Source organism: Ambystoma mexicanum, chromosome 5p (assembly GCF_040938575.1).
Source record: "Ambystoma mexicanum isolate Mex_15411 chromosome 5p, UKY_AmexF1_1, whole genome shotgun sequence".
NCBI classification, from domain to species: Eukaryota; Metazoa; Chordata; class Amphibia; order Caudata; family Ambystomatidae; genus Ambystoma; species Ambystoma mexicanum.
Genome location: NC_090930.1, coordinates 749,882,047 through 749,897,721, shown reverse-complemented (window position 1 = coordinate 749,897,721; position 15,675 = coordinate 749,882,047). Strand labels below are relative to the sequence as shown.

Below are 15,675 nucleotides of genomic sequence, written 5' to 3'. Positions count from 1 at the left end.
TCCCAGACCCTTCTCTGGTGGTCAGGGGTCTCCCACTAAGACTAGGAAGAGTTCCTCTGATGCCCTCTTGGCTTACATTTGGGTGCCAGACACTTCTCTTGTCAGTGGTTTCCCTTCTTCCACTTTAGTGAGCAAGCTTTCCTCTTAAATTCGCTTTGGGCACCTTAACAGGCTCCCAGACCCTAATATGCCCTATAATGGTTTCACTGTGCCGAGGAAGTCCCCCCCCTCCCCACCCCCGGATGCACTCTGCAGTTTTGAAGGGGTCCCAGACCATCCTTAACCCCTCTCCAGGCCTACGCTCATAGTCTTATAGGGTACCAGACCCTCCTTGGCCCCTCTTTACGTCTTGCAACCCTCTGTGTGCTTTGGGGACTGTTGGAGAATTCTCAGAAATGTGGTAATTCCCTTCTATCTTAGACCTCCCGCTCTTTTGCTGGACTTTTTATCTCTCATGTAAATTTAATGCGATTTAATTTCTGTGTTCTTTTTAACCTTGGAGTCTGACAAACTCCATAGGCATCATCCTTACATTGTCACACAGCACCTTCAGTGCAGTGGCACAGGGAAGTCTCTCAGATTTCCCAAAGGTTTAAATACCTTCTCTTGGTAAATGTTTCCAAGAGCAGTGAAGTAAAATTGACTTTACTTGCGATTTGTAACTTTCTAGACCCAGCACACACTATTTTACCACAGGGTGCTGGAGGGGTTACTTGGTATCCCCTTTGTCTAGTTTCTCGGGTAACATTTCTATGTTACCCTTCTTACAATTAATGGCTGGTGGCAGTGGTTTACTTTTTACTACCATTGTGTGTTTTTACCGTGGGCTGCGTCCGCAGCCACGGTAAGTCACCCATGGGTGCCCATTTCGGCAAAAGGGCCCTGGTCTTCTTTTTTCGCCTTTTCTTGTCAGGAACGTCGTCCTTAAGATTTACTCTGCGCGCCAAACTCTTTGTTTAGTCTTTGGAGGGATTACTGGCTCCAGTATGTCTGGCAGGGGTAGGAAGTGAGGGAGGTGCCCGAAACTCCCTGTGCTTAATCCCCTTGGTTACAGGAATGTACCCAAAGCTGATTGGCCGGCTGGCTGTCCGGCAAGGACAGCCACCCTGCTGTCTGATTGACAGCTAGGCTGGAATGAATGGGAGAAACCTGCATAAAAGGCAAGGCTTTTTGGCTTGAAAGGCAGAGCGGACCACTGGATGAAGGAATCTGAAAAAGATTTTTGAAGAGACGCCTGCTGCAACTCCTGGACCTTTGGTTTGCCCGGTGAAGCCCTGCTGCTGTGCTGAAGCTCCCAATTCGCCTCGACTAGAGAAGCCCTGCAAGGACAACTTCTCCCTTTGAGTTGGTGGGACCAATCAACTCCAAAGTAAGCCCGTCTGGACATCCTCTTGAAGCTGGTTGCATTTCCACTGCTGCTGCTACTGGAAACGAAGAGGCAGGGAGAGGAACACCAGATTGCGTACGTTGCTTTTAAGTCGGATCCAAGCGCTAGGAAGATCCTCCGGACTTCCCTGATGCGGGACTGACCAAGCCTGAGCCACCTCAACAGAGTGCTGGACTTCAGATGCGAGGAAAGTCTGAAGTGGTATCTGAGAACTGCAGTGTTGCTATTTGCTGTCAGACACAAGGAGCTGAAACACTGAAGAACCGCTGAATTGAAGTTTGCCCATTGCTGCCGCTGACATTCCCATTGCAGAGCAGGAGTCCCCAGACGTCCTCCCTCTTGTTCCCACGACTGAGGTTCAGGAACAACAGGATCTGCGGAGCTGTACAGGAACAGAAGCCAGATGGATCCATTTCTTCTAACCAGAGGTACTGCAAAGTCTAAGAGAACTTACCTCTTGTTGTGTAGCCTTGCTTGCAAGGTCTTGGTTACCTTGCAGAGTTGCTAAAGCTTTGCCCCTCCCAAGCCTCTCAGCTTGTGGCCCTTCAAGTGTTCTATTTTCTTCAAACATTTCTACAAACATTGTGCAAGACTGTTTCCCTACCTGCAAAGAAGCTCTTCAGCTCCCCTTGACATTGTGAAATTAACATTGGCTGGCCTGGCTCCCTGAGAGACTCCTCTTTACCTCTGACTTGGTGCTTTGGAAGGTGTTTTAAAGCACTTGCCTGTTTATGAATTATTTGTTAACTTTTGTTTTAGTCCTCTATTCTATCTTTTTCACCAAACTCAGTATTGCTTTAAATGTACCAGTGATAAATCAATGTCCCCAGTGTCCTAGCTATTTAAGTCACCCGAGGGTGTAGGAAATGTGTGTGCCATCCCCAATGGGTGTCGCCTGATTTAGAGAAACTAGGAGTGTGTTTTGAAGTATATTTAAGTGTTACATGATTTGCTCCCTTTCTGAAGAAGGCTTATATAACTGACTGAAATAAATTAATAATTGTTTTTATCAAGAAACCTGGAGTGCGTTTATTTGGATAACTGTATTGTGAAACTATGTGTCACAACATTACTGCTCACATTGAACCCTCTTGAGATAAGTCTGGCTGCTCGACCACACTACCACCCTGTGTAGTTTAGACTTATACCAAAGGTTGGGTCCCTATTGCCAGGAGGTCAAGCTTATTGTAGTGCACCCAAAGGGTACTGCATACAGTCTTGCCTAACAGCGACCCTTTTTGACTCCCTTTATCCCTATCAGCCCGCTCGTAGCACCTATTACCTTCTGGGACTCCTGCATACAGCGGTCTTCATGGGACTAGAGTCGGCTGTTGGTGGCCTCTCCGCAGTTGCTGGTTTCTGGTTTGGTTCCTTGCAGTATTCAGGGACCACACGGTCCACCTCCCCCTGAAAGTTGTACCACTGCCTTGCCTCAGGTTTGTAGGACCGACTGACGTCGGGAGCTGGAGAGCCGCGTTCTGCTTGCCACACGTGGTTTGTGCTCTTGGCTCCCGCGCTTGACAGCGCCCTACCCTGCTGCTGCTCCCGGGCCTGGCTCAACGACCTGCTAAGTCCTTCTTTGGTTTTTACACTCTTGTCAATGTCCATTCCCTCGTGGAAGGCTAGAAGGCTGTAACACAGTTCCACGGATCCATCTTCATGCCTCCAAGTATCCTACTCGTATCAGTACTTGAGAAAAAGGAATTCTTCATGTCCCAGTACTTTCAAAAGGATCTATCTTGGAGGTATTACTATAGCATATCGTTTTATGCTCAATACAAGGTTGTGAGGTGGTGTGACCAGTGTGGTGACTGTGAGATTATACATTGGGGTTGTGACTATAGGGCCTGTACCCTAGGTGATTGTCCTGGTCCCCAGGAGGGAGTCCCCTCTCCCGACCCCCCTCCCCCCACCATGAGGTCCTCCTGCATTATACCATCCCTACGGGGGACTAACTATTGGGTAGCGGCCTTACCTCCCAAGCCTCATGGGAAGAGGCTCCCCCCTGGGGAGAAGGGACAAGAGTAGGCGAATCGTCGCATAACACACATTAATTTGCACCAACAATGATTTACCACATACTAAACTTTGTCTGACAACAAGGATGAAGTCGATTTTAGTTCATGTCTTTTCCTTTAAGGAGTTTTCCGAGAGGGCTAAGGGGAGCATCCTTCAGTCTTCTGTGTAGTGTCTTTCTGCATACATTCTTGACATCCTTCAAATTTCGAAAAACAATTTTTACTTTCTTTTGCAGGATTAAAAAAAATGTTTGGCACTGTGGTTGTTGGGATTGGAATCGCCGGATCGGTGAGGATAAAAGACCTGCTTAATCCACTGCCGTCTAGTCCTTCTGAGATTCTGAAACTTCTGGGTTTCGTATCAAGGTCTGATCTATTCTCAATTCTCAGGCTTTTGTAAATGCACATTTCTATACTTTAAACTTACGTTTATTATTCATTTTCAAGAGACTGTCCTCATGCTGTCATTCTTACTAATATAATAATATACTATCAGACAAGAGTCTAGCAGAGTCTAACAGGGTTGACTGCTTCTCAAGCCTGGCATGAGTGTTGCACTGAGTGTCATGAATGAATATTGCAAAGCGTATAAGGAGGTTTTTGAATTTTCATTAAAAAAACAATTTCATTGTTCTGTGAATGGCCGAATGAATTCGGAGCGTACGTCTACCTTTCAGAGAAAAAATGTTACCATCACATTTCATGTTTACTCCATGTCGAATATGGCATTATTACAAAAACAGTCATAAAGATAAGGGCTATGGCTTAGCAAAACCGCTGTATAGCATCAGACCAGTAAGGTAGTTGTGGTAGGTCAGAAGAAGGAGACAGCGTAATTGATGGCATTTTCACAAGTAGATTTATTTAAAAAACAAAGAAGATGGTTTGTCTGTTCCTAATAATATGGTTCTGCCCCACCTAACACAAAACTAACTAAGGAACTCGTCATCAGTGAGATTGTCCAAAGTAATAGGGCCTCATTACATGTCCGGCAGTAGCAGTGCCGGTAAAACCAGCAGTGTACCGCCGGACTGGCACATTTTTCCGGCACCTGGCTTGCCGGTAACAGCAGGGGATTCTAACCCAGCCGGTCCGGGAAGTCAGAAAAATGGTATTCTCCATTCCCATTTTAGTCCCATTTGACTCAATGGGTATGGGGAGCACGGAGGCACCGGCACCGTAAATAACGGTGCCGGTGCCTCCGTTAGGATCTGCTTACCATGGTCGCTGTGCCCGGCAGAGCAGACCTGCCGGGCACAGCGACTCTGGCAGGCAGACTCATAGTGTGCCGGTCCGGTAACAACCAGACCACCACACTCGCAATGAGGCCCATAGTCTTTCCTCCATCCCAAGCTACCCTTTTCTGTCCCTACCACTATTGAAAAAGGCTAAAAATAAAAAGGGGTCCAGGAGAATGACTCCCTTCTCATGGACAAGCGTATAGCCTCAACCCGTCTCTCTTCGGTTGGTTTTTCACGGTATTCTGAACAAGTTCCTTTTTTATTTCTTCAAAGGGTCTCTTGTCCCTCCGGGGCTTCCCCTTTTCTACTGTTGGTACAGTTCTTTGTTTTGATGACCAGAGACTCTGGACTTTCCTTTCCTCCAAGTCTGGCAATGTCCCTATGTTGTTTCCCAACTTCTAGTATGGTCCTCTCCTAGCCGGTTTGTTTAGTTGCACAAATATGCCTTTTGTTGAACAGGGATGAGTGTGAGGGTTTTGCTGGTAATCTTCCGTAGTTTGCCAACCTTCAACTGTACCGGGACGAATATGATTGGTACCTTGGTACTTTTCATTAGCTTTCCAACATTAATTTATACTGTGATGAGTATGATTGGTGCCACTGGTACACTTCATTAACTTCTTGCTCCTTTCCCCACTCGGGTCTCCCGTCCGCTCCTGTTACCTCTTGTACCGGGCTGGCATCACTGGGTCTTCTCACATGGTCAAGTTTGTCTGACTGACCCAACCTGTTTGAGTTTCCTTTCCTTTATCCTTCAGTTTGTGGCTCCGCAAAGCCTGTCCTGGTACAGTCTCTGCGTCGTTGGAGGACCACACTGTCCACCCTATTTGGGTCACATCACCACCTCCAGGACTTCTTCCAGCATCCAAGTCGAGCTCCAGGCTTCAGTGCTTCTTTCTGCTTCAGGTCCAGAGCATCTGTCCAACAGCAGACCGCTCCGCGGCCTTCTTCTTTCTCATCTCGATTCGGACTTCCTGGGCTCCGAAGATGAGAATGTCTTTCATTGGTCCGTTCTTGGTTTTTATGAGAATGTGTTGGGCCCTCCCCTGTGTAGGTACTGTGACGAATCCTGAGATGTCGTCACTTCTCCCCGAGGGGGAGACCCTTCCTATGAGGCCAGGGAGGTGAGTCCGCTACATGCCAGTCCCCTGGGGGTGGTAGTCAGTGGGATGATCTCATGGGGTGAGACTCTACCTCTGGGAATCAGGGAGGATATCTCAGGAGAATGCGGTACAACACCCCTCACCCTTTACCCAACTCCTTCACACCCTCTTGTCTCATGCCACACACCTCCATGTTCCACTCTCCCTTGTATGTCTGCCAGGTTGATGAGGCAGCAGTCGATGAGGAACAGTAGGGATGACTTGACAATGACTTCAGTAAGAGGTACTGAGATGAGGTGCAGAGCCATAACAAATCCCCATTGGAACCCGAATGAGCCATCTAGATGACATTGCTCATTCCAAAAAAAGACTGACGCAGGACTTACATAATCATCAGACCCTCCCAGGAGGAACAGTGAGTTGGAAGGATGTCCAGCATGGAAAGAAGGAGAGGTTCTTGTCCGGGATGCGAGAAGGGGAACTGAGGCACCCCTACCCGATCCGCCATGCACCGGCCGACTGGAGAGTTGGGAATACGGGAGTCCTAATGCAGGAAGCATCCGGACAGTGCAGTCGTGGAGAGACACGCAGCCCACCCAGAAAGAAATGCTGAAAAGCTGCCACAAGTACAGCGGGAGAGTGAGAGAAGCTAACAAGGATGTTGGAAGTGCCTGAGACAGCCTAGTGAGGAATGACAGAGACCCAGAAGTTACATGGGCAAAAAGGGGATAAGAGGAACCTCAAACCAAGGGTGTGGGACCCATATATAACACACACAGGAATACTCTAAACAAATGTACCTGACGGGAGAGGGAACCAGGTCTATTAGGAGTAAAATACAAAGAGGAGGGTAGGGTCTGGGACCCACAACCTGAGGCTGAGAGCATCATTAGTCATCTTCTTTGTTGCAGTACCTTTCAGTGTATTGGACCAGGTCTGCCAAAACAAATCACTAAAGGAACTGTGGTACAGATCGGGGCCCTTATCGGCCAGAGTATTTGAGAAAAGCCTGGGGAGGGGAGACTTTTCCTGTGGCATTGTGAACTGTGATAAAAAGCCAGAGAAAGGCCTTCTGAAGGGAGACATTCCCCCTGGTGTTGTGAACTGTGAAAGTGAAAGCTAAGCGAGTGTGAGTACAAAGCCAAGAAAGACAAGGGGAAGGGAGTCCTTCCCCCTGACCTTGTGAATTGTGATAAAAAGCCTGAGATAGGCCTTGGGAAGGGAGACATTCCCCATGGTACTGTGAACTGTGAAAGTAAAAGCCAAGAGAGTGTGAGAACAAAGCCAAGGAAGGCAAGGGGAAGGGAGTCATACCTGCTGGCTTTGTGTCAAGATACCTGGAGAAGGTAGGCACTATCCAGGAACCAAATGGGGAAGAAGCAACTACGGGCAATAAGGAATGATTAGGTTTGAACTGCAATTTTACCTTTTCAGTTTAAATTGAGAACTTTGCTGCTTTTTGGCATTGCAACCTGGAACTTTATTGTGTACCTTGGAAAGGGATTGAGACCTGGGAAAGGCAGTTATTCCTTCAGGTAAAGATCCCACCTAACAACTGGAACTGTGATTTGATGCCCAGAAGAAGGCAGCCGTTCGTCTGGGCCAAGAAGATCCAATACTAGCTCTTTAGTTAGTTTGAGGCACAGAGGTAGGGTTTTTGACACAGGACTGTGGACTCTTTTTAGTTGCAAAAACATCCTGATGGATGTATCAGCACTTTTAGTTGATGTAGGGAAACCCCCCTTAGCGTTGGGAAAAGTTAAAATTTCTCTTTATTTTCATTACTAATAAAGGTGTATGTCAACAACCATGCCACCCGTGTCAGTCTCCTCCTTCTACACCCTCACAGTATACAGTCCTTTGTTTCTTTACAGTACACAGTCCTTTGTTACTTTCCTGGGCATATTTATTATGCCTTGTTCTCTCTCCTTCGTCTCAGTGTGTTTGGTTGCCAACCACTGATTACTTTTCATAGTTCTCCTAATGTTCTTCACAGTATGAGTGGTAGTTGAAGGTTGTTTTGTTGATAATGTTTCAGTTGAGAATAAGGACTGGTTTGGAGGGAAGGTTTTGGTTATTGGATGTTCTAGTTATCTCCTCAGAAAAGGTTATAGGAAGTTCCTGGACTGAACTGGAGTCCTTATCTCCGAGAGGGGCGTCTCTCCCTGTGAATGTCCGCTGTCATGGAGCAACGGTATTCAGTATGAAGGAAGTGGAGATGGCTGCACACGGTCACGCTGCAACCTACTCCCTGTTACGCAAGTTGCTGGTCTAGTTGTTGCACGACACCATCTTGCCACTGTAATGGCATCCATGCTTCTATTTACATGAAGCAGCCACAGAGCCTAGACTCGTTGCAACCCTCCTACGGGCAAGACTCGAGTGTTTAACCTGCGCCTCACTAACAACTTTTTTCTGCATTTTAATATTTCCTGCATCTCGTGTTTCTGATATTTTTCCTTTGTTTGCTGGTTACTTTTACATTGCATCCTGCTCCTTGCTGACTCCATCTCGCTCACCTGCCTCCCTCGCGCCTCCACACATTATTTTTGTTATTTCCTGCTTCTGGTTTTCGCTCTGCATTTTCTTTGTTTGGACTACTTTTGGGATTAATTTTGCTTCTGAAGTTTATTGATATTGCCCTGCTGAACGCTCCTTATCCAGTGACTCTTGTCACCCATCATTCCTGAAAGACCAGTTCCTTGGGGTTTTTTGAGACTTGCTTTTCCCCACAAGTGCAGGACCCACTTTTCTGTTGCCCCTGTGCTCTGTCTGTATAGATAGGTAAGCCCTGTGTCTACAGGACTATCCTTAACACTTCAAGGAAAGCTCCTTTTTAAATAATAAGAAAAAGAGTAAAGGACAGAGGATGCCAGAGATCACTCCAGGAGGAGGTGATGCAGATATCACAACTGTGGAACCTGAGAGTTTGCAACACCCAGAAGAGGATAACATGGAACAGATACAGGAGCTTATGCAAGCCGTTCAAGGCCTCATTATGGAAGTACAGCACCTTAAGGCCCGGAATACCTCACTTACGCAAATGATGACTGCTAGGGAAGCTCGGGCTTCAGAATGACCATCCTTAGCACTTGTTTCTGGCAGGTTTGATGGATCACATAAGCAGGTGACCGAGTTCATTGATGCTTGCACAGTACATTTTACATTCAGGACATCCACCTATACCACAGATCGGGTTAAGGTGGGCTTTATGATCTCCAACATGACAGGCAACGCATTGGCCTGGGCTACACCCTTAGTGACCTCTGCTTGTCCCATATTGACTAACTATGCAGCTTTTGTACAAGTAATTAAGGATATGTTTGAGACCTAAATTGGCCTATTCTGCATACAAGGATATACAAAAGCAAGGCTCATCTGATGTCCTAGTCTACGTAACTTCTTTTAAGAATGTGGCAGCCGAAGCAGGTTGGCCAGAAACTGCTCAATACACAATTTTCCAATGAGGTCAGAATGATGAAATTAAGGTTGAGCTAGCAGAGATTGCAAGGCCCAGCTTTATTCACTGAACTAATTGCCATGGTTCTTCAGATTGAATTTCACATGGCCGAATGAAGAGATGAAAGGAGAAGAGCAAGGGGATCTTTCCCCAGTATGCGAGCTATACCGCCTCCTATAGATACCCATTCTACTGATGAACCACTGATGAACCAATGCAAATCTCCTCAAACAGGGAAATGACAAACCCTGCTCCTAGATGGGACCAGGAGCTGGGGTTCCATTCACAAAAAGCTTTGCATGGAATTCTAAGGCGGAACATCAGTTATTAAAATCCAAGTTTGACACTGCACCTATCGTGACAAACCAGATCAGTCAAAATCCTTCATAATAGAGACAGATGCTTCCCATAATGCCTTAGGAGCTGTTCTAAAACAAGTTGGCACTGATGGTCAGGAACATGGTGTGGCCTATTATTTGAAAACCTTGACGTCAAGTGAGATGAACTACTCCAATCTTGAAAAGGAGTTGCCGGCTATCCTTCAAGCTTGTACTGAGTGGCGACATTTACTTTTGGGTGCTAGCTATCCATTCGAGGTTCGCACTGAACATAATACCTTGAGTCATTCAGCAAATGGGATCTAACAATAGCCATCAAGCCCATTGTTTTTATCTACTGGCAAGACGAAATTTACTTGCCGATGGTCTGCATGAAAACAGCGGATGTATCTCCTACTACAGAAAAAGTGCTACAGGGAAAGAATTACCTTTTTGTCATTGACAATTTTCTTCAGGAAGCTCGAAGAGCTACAGTCTACTTTAATGTAGATGAATTTAGAAGTCGAGAAACACTCATGACGAATGGACTGTTTATGGATTCCCCTCTGGTCATTCTCGATTTTCCTTGCAAGAAAGAGTCATGTCTTGGTGTCATGATACCAGAACTGCTGGCTATAGGGGAATAACCGCTATCAGTGATTTTGTCTCTCGTTCTTTCTGGTGGCCTACAGTGAAAGACATGTGAAGGTATATAACCACCTGCCCTGTATGTAGCCAAGGAAAGTATTCAACAGCAAAACCTTTTGGCCCCCTCCGGCAGGTTCCTACACCTACCGGACATTAGACGCATTTTGACCGATTTTATTGTATATCTTCCACTTTCTGATAACTGTACAGCCATCGTGGTTACCATCGATTCTTTAAGTAAGATGGGTCATTTTACACAATTACCTGGGGTTCCGACAGCTCCTCAGATGGCTTGGATGTTCCTGAAAGAGATGTAGACTCCATGGTTTCCAGAGACCATCGTGTCAGACAGAGTGCTCCAATACACCTTTCGTTTTTGGACCGTGTTGTGCAAACAACTGATATCGAACGGGCCCTCTCAGGCTATCACCCACAAACCCACAAACTAATGGACATACTGAAAGGGCCAATCATACATTAGAATAATACCTCTGTTGCTTCACTGGCATTAATCGTGACAATTGGGTTAGTCTTTTACCCACAACTGATTTCACCTATATTAACACCATACATTCAGCCACTAGGATGAGTTTACTTGTTCTAACGAAATTCACCCAAGAAATCTACCTGTAACTACGCCGACCAACATAGACGAGGGAATCCTGACTGGACAGTAGGAGTCAGGGTTTGGCTCTACACGAGGTACCTTCCCCGGTGGCTTCATCCTTCCAACTGTCGCCTCGTTTTGTGGGCCCTTTTTAATAATTGAAGAATGCATCAACCCTGTAGCATTCAAATTGCGCTTACAAGTTACATGGAAACACATGCATCCAGATTTTCATTCATCTTTATTGAAGACCTATATTCCTGACCCGTTTAAAAGAAGAAAAGCTTCCCAAACACCACCTGCCCCCGTTGAATCTGAAGAATATGAAGTTGCCAAGATATGTGATTCATATTATTTTCGAGATACCTTACTATACCTTATCCATTGGAAAGGCTATGCCATAGAAGAGGGAACCTGGGAACACTCATCTCATGCCTCAGCACCCCGATTGGTCTGCATTTTTTTTTGCTATGGAAAACAAGACCGAACCCCCAGAGAAAAAGGGGTCATACTGTCACGGTGCAGCAGTACTCAGTATGGAGGAAGTGGAGATGGCTGCATATGATCATACCACAATGTACACCACGTTACACAAGTTGAAGATCAGTTGTTGCACGCCTCCAGCTCATCACTGTAATGGCGTTCGCGCTTCTATTTGCATGAAGCAGCCACGGAGCCCTGAGGCTTTGCAACCCTCCTGCTACGGTTGTTTAGCCTGCGCCTTGTGCCTGAGAACACTCTGGTTTTCTGCCTTTGAATATTTCCTGCATCTCCCGCTTCTGATATTTTTCCTTTCTTTGCTTGTTACTTTTATGACGCATTCTGCTCCTTGCTGACTCCATCTCGGTCACTTGTCTCCCTCAAGCCTCCACCCCGGCTGCTATGCTATTTCCGGTTTCTGTTTTTCGCTCTGCATTTTCTTTGTTTGGACTACTTTTGGGATTGATTTTGCTGTGTCTTTTCTGGAGTATATTGATATTGCCCTGCTGAACGCTCCTTATCCTGTCTTCCAGTGGCTCTTCTAGTCAGCCTTTAAAGACCTACTTTGGAGCCTCATTTTTTCATGGTTACCATCATTCCTGAACTACCAGTTCCTTGGGTTTTTTTGAGCCTTGCTTTTTCTGTAAGTGCACAACCCACCTTTCTGTTGCCCCTGACCTTTCTGTTGCCCCTGTACCCTGACTGTATACATAGGTAAGCACTGTGTCTACGGGACAGGATCATCCTTATCTCTTCAAGGAAAGCTTCTTTTCAACTAAGAAGAAAAACAGTAAAGGACAGAGGACGCCAGAGAGCTCTCCAGGAAGAGGTGACACTGATATCACAACTGTGGTACCCAAGTCCCGCTTTCCCCCACCCATGGGGGGAATGTTGCATAGCAGGCTCACCTCCCTAGCCTCACAGGAAGGTGATCCTGGGAGAAGTGACGAGATCCCATGACTCGTCACATAGCTTATGAGCTTGCTGCTGAGATGTACACAACTAGACCGTGACAAGTTTGATTCCTGCCATGGTCATCCCGGTCTTTCATCCAAATTAGGTCAATAGAATGAGTACTACTGAATTCACTAAATAGCAATACCCTTGTGACACAATGTTGTAATGCAAAAAACACCTGTGTTAGCCTGCCCCATAAGAGGAGCACATCATATTTTGCTTTCAATTCTGGGAATTATGGTCATGTGCCCAAATTGCATTTTGGCTGGTTGCTGACCAGTCTAACTCTATCGGATAATTCCCATAGTGAACATTCATGCAGTCACTGACGCATACTGGAGGACACAGAAGCAAGTGATGATGCCCATAATGTGTTTGGTGCACAGGATTTACAAATCCAACCGCTGATAGAGCTATAGTCCCTGTACAAGACCCCATTCCTCCCGAGCAAGTCTGTGCTGTAAAAACGTATAATAAGAGGAATAACAGTTCTTGCTTCTTCCCACAGCTGGAGAGGCCAGCTTCCAAGAATGGGTAATCTTGATTCTCATCAAGACACATATGACACCTTTAATATTGGGAGAAGGCACATTTGGGGGTGGATATGGTAGCAGACTCACAAACGGGGGGCACAGCTTATGACAATTCCAGATAAAAAAATCTATGCTTGCTGTTGTAACACTGTACTTTTTCTCTCTGCAGGCCAATGCAGAAGCACGTTTAAATATGAATTTTGTCCACCAGAGTAGAGTTCTTCCTGGCTGATATTCCCCAAGGAATGTAACAACAAACAGGGTTACGTTGTTGTAGAAAAAACAAAGGAGGGCACGGACAAGCCGTTGGTTTCCTTTAAACCGTTAAAGGAGTCAGACGTGATAGCACAAAAACAACGGTTTTATAGGAAAATATGTTTAATTACTCAGGGTATCTGAAGCAAAAAACTGGAAGTTCATATCCTCGAACTCGAGTGCAAGGGGTGACAAAGGGGTGGCAAATCCAATGGGGTTGGTACATCGCTGTCCAGAACTGGAGATTAGATTCTGTAGCTGTGTGATGGTAATCTGACCTGGAGAAGGTCAACTGTTCATATTCTGTTTTCCTGTGTTGTTATTTTAATGATTCCCGTAGGTCACAGGGAATTAGGAATACTTGAGGTTCAACAATTGGAAATGCACAAATAAAAATAGCCAAAGGGCCAAAATGGTGAGGGAAGGCTCATATAAAAATTGCACACTCTTTCCATCTGGGTGTGCGTAGGAACGGTTGTTCTCTCGCAATATCTTATTCCTTTCCGTGGAGATATTTGGTGCAGGTCATGAGAGCCCTCATGACCTGTGGGGTCGACCGGTTTCGATAGCACTCATATTTGGGGCCATCTTCGTCAGGACCGTGATTCCAAAAGAAGGGGGATCAATCCGAAAAGTTTCAGAATTGTCTGAAACGGGGACAGGTTCCTCCTGTAGGGATACAGAAAAAGGGGGGGGGGGAAGAAAGAATACAAGGGCTTGAAAAATCTGGCCTTGAGGAGAAGTATGATCTAAAACTTACCCCATGAGTAAGAGGATCAATGTGGATGAAAAATTGCAATCTAATTGCAGTGAAAAATACAGGACTATTACTGGTGCCTGATCACCGGTGTCTGTTCATGCCTCATCGGAAGGGGGGGGGAGGGGGAGGAGTGGTGGGGTGAGGTGACAAGGTCACAATGTGGAACGTGCTAAGTGGCAATATGAAAAAGGTGAAGGGAGCCGTGGGTACCTCTAATCACAAACTGTGTGCTGGAGGGGGTCTGTCACAGGCTGGCTGGTAACTCTGGAAGACAGGAAGGAAGGGCTATAAGCAAACAGGCTTGTAACACAGTTAGGAATGCAACTGAAATGCAGGCTGCTCTGTGGGGCTGGTGAGGCAGCAAGGGCAGTACCTGTTCTGCGTCTTCAGGGGAGGCGTCTGCTTCGTTCGGTGAAGCCGCTCGGAATGAGCGCGATACCGAAGAAAGACCAAGCGCCTATAAAAACAAGGCTGCAGCGCGCGCCCGCCTAGCGTCAAGGTGACGTCGGCGGGCGTCTAGGCAACGTCCTGTGAAGTGCGGTATAGGTCCACACAGGGAAAACGTGCCCGAGCGCCCATAAAGAAAACATAAAAACACGTGTGGACAGCTGGGGGATTGTAGAGCTAAGTGGAGCTCGGAGGCTAAAACGTGCCGAAGGAGGGGCATAACTTCTAATAGTGTGGGGAAAAAGGGGGGGAAGAGGGGAAGGTGTGGGGGAAAAAAAAGAAAGAAAAAGAGGGGTGGAAGGGGAGGGAGGACAAGAGGGGGAGCCCAAGGAGTCAGAGAACCATGTCTGTGTCAATGCAGCGGGGAGGTGGGTCCCGGGAATAAAAGGGAGGCTCGCTCATGGGGGCTGGTCACACAGTGGGAGGATACTGTGAGGAAAGATGGTCACTTGGAAGAAAGGGAAAGAAGAGCCAAGAGGCAAAGGGCAAATGGAGGGAGGACCGGACCAATGCTAGCAGCCGAGCGGCCTATGTTAGCACCGCTAGGTCGTGCCACTGGATATTTTCATTCAGTCCTTTGGAGCATGTGTCGAGTCTGTAGATCCACTGCTGTTCCCTTCTGAACAGAATGTTGTTGAAGTTACCCCCTCTCACAGGAGGTGTGACCCTTTCTATGATGGTCCATTTAAAAGAGTCTGCAGTATGTCCTTCAGTTACAAAATGTTGGACTAGGGGAGCAGTAAGTTTGTTGGTGCGAATGCATGACCGATGTTCGACCATACGTGTGCGGACTGCCCTGGTTGTCATGCCAATATACCTAAGATCACAGGGGCATGTGATCATATAGATCACTCCTTTTGGAGTTGCAATTAGTCAATGTCATTTGCCTCCATGGTGTCTGCCATCCTATGTCGATCTCTGCGGTGCGTGATGTCTGGGGGCACATAGAGCAATTGCCACAGGGGGCATGTCCTCTTGGTGGAGCTGTGTCCCAGAGGGTACGCTGGCTAGATCCTGTGATCGGGATATTGTGTGTTAGTGTTTTTACCACTTTATCTCGCAAATTTGATCGTCTTTTAAGAGCAAACCGTGGAACCGGGATGGTGGTATGCCCTGTGTTCAAGATCGGCCATAAAGTCTTGACTTCTTTCTTGATCTTGTTAAGGAGGGGCGAGTAACTAAATACTGCTGTAATTCCTGTAGTGATGGCTGGTTTTGTATGTTGTTGAAGGGTTAGGGATCTAGGGATATTTCTAGCTCTTTTGTAAGTGTCCCTAATGATTTTCTGAGGGTACCCCCTGTCTGCCAGTTGTTCTCGTAGGAGGCTAGACTGTATGGTATAGGTGGGGGTCTGACTGCACAGCCTGCGTTATCGCAGGAATTGTCCGAAAGGGAGATTGTCTCCGAGTGCTTTTGGGTGGTAACTAGAATAGCATAGAAGGGAGTTTCTGTCAGTGGACTT

General features: G+C 46.6%; 1 protein-coding gene across 9 annotated transcripts in view; it reads left to right on the top strand.

Moving 5' to 3' along the window:
* The window catches only part of BLVRA (biliverdin reductase A), a 621,921-nt gene that overhangs the window by 343,060 nt on the left and 263,186 nt on the right, over positions 1-15,675 (top strand). For 6 of the 9 annotated variants that reach the window (XM_069613129.1, XM_069613122.1, XM_069613123.1 and 3 more), the window contains one exon: positions 3,642-3,771. The exons of the other annotated variants lie outside the window; for them this stretch is intronic. In XM_069613129.1, the coding sequence (XP_069469230.1) occupies positions 3,653-3,771 (119 nt within the window). In that variant the 5' untranslated portion in view covers positions 3,642-3,652. The remainder of the gene's footprint in view (positions 1-3,641; positions 3,772-15,675) is intronic. 9 annotated transcript variants of the gene reach the window in all.